Below are 6,470 nucleotides of genomic sequence, written 5' to 3' on the forward strand. Positions count from 1 at the left end.
ACCCAGGCTGCCCCATTTTTTAGTGTTTCCAAGTCATCTCTGCACCTAAGGTGGGGTAGGACTAGAACTCACAACCCCGGGATCGAGGGCCACACGCTCTACCGACTGGCCCGGCGCCCCGGACAGAAGGCAGTTTTGCTGATTTTTTTGTGTCTAGACTCCGCCTGGCCCGGGCTCGCCTGACCGGCCTCCAAAGCCCGCAGTCGGCGGCTGCCTGCCGTGTGTCCCCCCGCCCGCCCGGGGCTCGGCCAGTGCTGGTGGCCCAGTGGCAGTGGGCGCCCAGTCCAGCCAACTGCGGGAAGGAATGGAAACACTCGACGGCGTGACCTTCTAGTCCTGGGGCGCTGACGCATCTGGCCGCAACAGTGCTTCTCTCCCTGCTGCCCCGATCTTCAAAAATCTGCCACGAGGGAAGCACTTTTCACCAAGGACAGGAAAATATTTTAAGACATCCAAAGGAAAAAGCTAAAGGCAAAGGAGGTAATGACACAACATTCAAACTGCTCTTTAAATTGGCTTTGTGTCGGTCTGCCTAGGGCAATCAAATTACTTCTGCAGCATCTTCAAGCTCTGAATTCGGTTATTCCGTGAAAATCTGGGCTGGAAGTGTTCGTATTATTAAAGAACAATAATTAATGTCATTTGCCCTGTTTAACTTGGTGTGGTTTATCCAGTTCTGCAACACATTCATAAGATTGTACATACTTTGTGACCTATATACATTCATGATGTGGACAGACCTTAATAAAGTACATTTTATACAAGAAAACCCTCATCCTTTCAACAGATATTTGTGGAGCACCGACGATATGCCAATCATCTGAATGAACACTGGGATATAATAATGGATAAAATGATCTTTGCTCTTGAGGAATTTGAACAGAAAAGAAGGCATATTAAAAACACTTACCAGTCAACTAACAGTAACCAGAAAAACGTTCAAGTTATTACACGGATGACGCTGGCTTGAAAATACAGTAGCAACTGTCCTCTTAGCCTTGACCCCATGGACCCGCCCAGTTACTCCTTTTGTAAACTGTATTGACCATTGTCCACGGAACTCGGCTTCGAGGCAATTCTGCAGGACATCTATAGACTCCTTCTGCCGCCAGCTGAATCGTGTACCTAAGAGTCGGTTGTGTTTGCTCCCAAACCTATTTATGTATTTGTTACTATAATTATGAAATGTAATTCCATACCACACAGACTAATAAAACGTGTGCAAAAGAAAGAGCTTTTATTTCTTTGGAACCCAAGCTCATGGCCTTGGCAAGTCTTAAAAATGAGTCACTTGGAAAAATAGTTGCCTAAAACTAGGGACAGGACAATTGTAAAGGCTTAAGGGGCGCGGGGTAGAGGACATAAGAGCACTCTGCACACAGACTGGTTCTCGATGCCCGTAAGCTCTCAGTCTACTTTAGAAGAATCTGAAACTGGAAATCAGAAGCCAATGAACCTGGGCTGTGATCGATGGGCAAGCAAGACGTCAAGGAATCCCAACCACGGCTCACAATGAAAGCAAAGGCCTGGACTCTACAACGAAATATTGGCAAATTAATGTCTAACGTTAAATAGAATGTTTTAAGACACCTATGTGGCACGTCTGATGATTTGCCACTTTGGCATTTGCAATCAACCATCTAACTGCTTGTGCCTGGGCGCAGGGGCTCAGGATCATCTCTAGGAAACCCTTGCAGGGGTCAAGTGGTTTGGGCAATGCTTTTGCTGGAGCAAAAAATACACTAATTATTTCCTGTCTGTCACAAACATAACCCTGTGCTATTGGACTAGGAGGGTCATTTGAAATTTCAGTGCACATCCACAGCCTTAAAAGGGAGCTCTTTCCAAGACCTGAGAGTGGGCTCAATGTAAGATCTTGACGCTCACAGGGAGGGAGGCTGGCACATTCTGGAAATACTTCCTGCCTGGCTATTCCTCAGGAGACCATTCCTTAGTCTGCAATTACGTCTGAATTCCTGAGCAAACTTCCAGAACCAAATGGGAATGTATGCCTGCATGGTTCCTCGGGGTGCTTCCTTCTGAGTCTTGCCTCCAAAGGTGATCTGGGCCCTCTGTGCAGGGTGAGGAAAGGTTCCCTGGAGCCGCTGGCTCTGAGGAGAAGAGGGGAAAGCCAGAGCTGGAAGCACCACAGCTTCCACCACCAGGCTCCCTGGAGAAAGGCCAATATTCCTGTTGGCGGACATGCCAAGATGCCAGCATTCAACCCTACTACAAATGACTCCTGTGATGCTGGCTTCATGGAAACAAATAGTGTTGAAACAATCAGGGAGCTGTTTTCTCATGTTTTTTTCAGCATAACATTACCTTCTCCTTTCTTTTTTCGAAATTACACCCCTTTAGACCTGTAAGCCCCCAAAGAAATAACTTCATCAGCTCCTTTGACTCTGCAGTAAATAGAGATCAAGAAGACAAAATGATTTACCTAAGATCACAGAGCAAGTTAGTGGAGTTGCTGGGGCAGACACATGGCCTCTGGCTTGCCCTGTTTTTCCTCAATTTCCTCACCCGGGGACCCGCAGCACCAGCTCCCACACCCGGAAGCTTGCCAGACATGCAGAAACACAGGTCCCATCCAGGCCCATGGAATTAAAAACTGCCCCCCCCCTTTCTTTAGACAAAATCAAAGAGGGTTTGTATGCACATTCCAGTTAAACTGCTCTGAACCAGGTTTTTTGTAATGCTGTTTTGTGCAACGACTGTTTAAATTCATAATCCTCATGAAAAACTTCCTTACTACAAAGTGGATGAAAATAATTATTTTGCTGTCTCCGACCATTTCACATGGAATTTTCATTTAAAATTATAGGCAACAAATGAAACAAAATAAGCATTTCTCTCTGGATACATGAGCCGCATTCAAGCAGGGTGGATATTCCACCAATGCCTCCATCAGAGGTTATTACATTGATTCCACAGTTGCTAAGGTCTTCAGGCCTGTGAGTGAGGGAACAGAATAATAATTCTGGGGGTGCCTGGCTGGCGCAGCCCCTAGAGCATGGAACTCTGGATCTCAGGGTCCTGAGTCTGAGCCCCGTTGCACACAGAGATTACTTTTTAAAAAATTGTTAGGCAACATGAATTCCCAACATATAAAACCTGAGAAAAGCTGGGAATGTGTGTGGGTGGGTGTGGGTGGGTGTGCACGCGCACACATGCGCACAACGGCCCAATGTGGAACTCTTCAGCCAGTGAAATAATTAGTTTCAACACGCTCCCTTAGGTGGTGTACTGCATACAAACAAAACATCAACATCTTCCCATTGTGCAAAACAACCAAAGTTACTGAATAGTCAAACGCACTTCAAACATCAATTGGCTCACCGCATTTGCAGGAACTGTCCAGAATGGGCAAATCCCTAGATACAGAAAGTAGATTAGTGGTTGCCAGGGGAGAGGGGGGTGCGATGGGGAGGGACATCCAATGGGCACAGGATTTCTTTTTAGGGTCAGGACACTGTTAGCGGTGGTGGTGGCACAACTCTGAACACACCAAAAATCACGGGCTTTGTACACTCAAATGTGCAAACTGTGCGGAATGTAAATTATATCTCAGCAAAGCCATCCGAAAACCACAACTCCTTCAACAAGAACATGTTTTAAGACACGCTGAAAGATAAAACTGCACGCACCACTACTGCTCAGTATTTTACCTTTCAACTGAAAGATATGGAAGGCCTTAAAACTGGAGTCCAAAGGGGGCTTTTATTTCCAGGAACCTCACCCCCTTTTACCAGTAAGTGAACTAATACCAGGTTAAGGAAGTGACTTGCGTAAGAACCACAGTCTGAACTCAGCGCACCAATGGCGAGAATTTTCCCAGCATTAAATCATTTCAATTAAAACATTCATAAGGGTATGTTGGGTAATTAAACACATCTGGAAAAATAAAGCCAGTTCATGGCCTTGTGGAGTATTGACTAAGATTCCACCAAAGGAAATCAGTATGTTTCCTTTTGGCATGAAGGGCACTTTTTTTTGTTGGTATGTAAAAACTAAAAACTAAAACCAAGGATACTGCCAGAACCAGTGAGGTATGCACAAATTAACATAAATTGGCAATTGAAGTGTAGACCCAACAATTGTCGAGACACAAAGTACTTCCTTGAGAACAGGCCTCTGGTTTGGGCACTGGCTTCATGAGAACCTCCACACCTATTGAAACACTAAAGCCTGGCCCTGGTGCAGCCCGAGACCTGTGAAAGCCATCCTCAAAAAGGTGCGGGGGGGGGGGGGGGGGGGGGGGGGGGATTGGCTCCTCGAGATCTAACCTCTACAAATGCTAACGCCTAGCGTTAATAAACCAGAAATAACTTTATTTCAGGAAAATCAGTTAATGCTTTCATCAATACTGCACTTCTCTGTAACTTCAACATCTTTGCGCCCAACATTGCCAAAATAGCTCCAGGCTGAGCGGCAGCCATTGGATTCTTGTGTATGAACCTCATTTAAAAGGGAGTATTATAAAAGGGGGGGGCAGAGCACTATGGGGTGTCCGGCTGGCTCAGTTGGTGGAGCAGGGGATTCTTGATCTCAGGACTGTGAGTTCGAGCCCCACCTTGGGTACAGAGATTACTTAAAAATACAATCTTAATAAGTAAAAGGGAGCATTGAGTGATGTGGCTACTCAGGTGGGGGCAGTAAGAGAAGTAGGAACCAGAGTCACGGGTCATGCCATTCTGCCCTTTCTAGAAGGTTTTATCCCAGCTCTCCCCTAGGTTTTCGGTCAGAAATGTTCTTGTTGGATTCAGGGGCCTTGTTTCCTTTCTTACGATGATCATCGAGTGAATTTAAGAAGATTTACCTTCTACAATTCTTTGCTCTTCCCTTTAAATTCAAAATCAGCTCTCCCTGCCGTCCCTCACCAAGATTACAGTCGGCACAAAATTACGCCCCCTCACTCGGACACGCACACGCACTCTCAGTAGCAGAGGGATGCAGACTGGGGAAGAGGCCACGGATGGGGATGCGGGACGGGCAGGGATCCCCAAGCCCTGACCATTAACCCGCAAGGGTTAAGCCCGCGGCGGTCCTCATTCCGAACGCTTCGGCGGGGCTCTTCGGTCTGTGGCTTTTGTGGCGCTTGCGGCTGCAGTCTGGCTGCCACTAGAGAAGGACGACGGAGCAGGGAGAGAAACCCCTTCCCCAACACAGCTCCCCTCCCGATGGAGTCCCCACTTAACGACATGTTGCTGACGGCAGCATTTCGGGGTGTTAGGAGGTGACGGGAAGAAACCTACGGCCGCCCAGCGTGCGCCCCGGGCCAGGTTGGAGATCTCCGGTCTCCAGAACTGGGCTTCCACCGTTACTAGTCGACCCCCGCCCCCGCCCCCGCCCGCACTCGGATCCACTCGGCACACCGTCCCCCACCTGCGCCCGGGTCCGCATTTTGATGGTGGCAACAGGGGACAATGAAGAGGGACTGACCCTCCGTCCCATCCTGTCCCTCCTCCCCTCCCCCCTTCCCGGTCCCGAGGGTCACGATTCCCAGACGAGCTCTCGGCGGACCCCAGGCTTGGGCTTCAGGGCAAGAGGAGGACGGCGGCAGGGTGGGACAGGACGGGCGCGGGAGCCGAGAGCCCGGGCGACGGGGACAGCGTCCCGGCAAATGAGCAAGGGGCTCCCCTCGGCCAACCCTTCCAATCGAGCCGGCGCCCGCCGCCCGGGACGCCCCGTCCGCGCTCTCCGCAGCCCCTCCGGGGAGACCGGCGGCCGCCCTGCCGCTAGCCGCACGCCCGGGGCGGGGGCGCCCCCACCGCCGCGCAGGGCCGCGCACCTGGGCGTCCGGAACACCTGCGCCGCGCCCCGGCCGCCGGGGTGCCCCAGGAGCCCCACCTGAGCGGGGCGGGGCCGGCGCGCGGGCTTACCCATGGCTGGAGACGGGCGCTCGGGCTCCCCGGGGACGGGCAGGGCCGGTGGCACAAGTTTGCGGGGCCGGCGGGCACGTGCGCGGGCCGGGCTCCGGGCGGGCTGCTGCGCTGCTGGGCCGGCGGCTGGCGGCTGGCGGCTGGCTCCGGGGCCGGGGTGGGAGCGCGGCGCGGCTCCGCCTGCACTGGGGGCCGGCCGCCGAGAGGGGCCCTGACGTCAGCGCCGGGGGCTTTGTGCGCCCGCAGCCAGGGCCCGAACCCGGCAGCGGGCGCGCGGGGGCGGCAGGGGCCGCTGGCGCCTTCCTCCGGGACCCCCCTCCACCCCAGCGGGCCCCGAGGGGCGCGGGAGCCCGAGCAGCCGGGGGTGGGGGATGGGAGACAGAGGGGGCCTGGGGGGCGCCGATCCGCGTTCCAGAAACGAGCTGTTAAGCGGCCGGAGGGGGCTTTGCGGTCCTAGTCGTCACCCATTGTGCGGATGAAGAAACTGAGGCCCGGGACACGGAACCCGAGACAGCCGGCAATGAGCGGCTTTGCCCCCATCCACAGCCCTGGATCCCTTTGTTCACATATGAGCCGGGTGGGGGT

At 52.3% G+C, this 6,470-nt stretch overlaps 1 protein-coding gene across 1 annotated transcript in view; it reads right to left on the reverse strand.

Moving 5' to 3' along the window:
* The window catches only part of GPM6B (glycoprotein M6B), a 160,733-nt gene extending 154,707 nt beyond the window's left edge, over positions 1–6,026 (reverse strand). The window contains exon 1 of the mRNA XM_041741675.1: positions 5,886–6,026. Coding sequence (XP_041597609.1) covers positions 5,886–5,889 — 4 coding nt within the window. The 5' untranslated portion in view covers positions 5,890–6,026. The remainder of the gene's footprint in view (positions 1–5,885) is intronic.
* Between the last annotated feature and the right edge of the window lie 444 nt (positions 6,027–6,470).

Source organism: Vulpes lagopus, chromosome X (assembly GCF_018345385.1).
Source record: "Vulpes lagopus strain Blue_001 chromosome X, ASM1834538v1, whole genome shotgun sequence".
NCBI lineage: Eukaryota > Metazoa > Chordata > Mammalia > Carnivora > Canidae > Vulpes > Vulpes lagopus.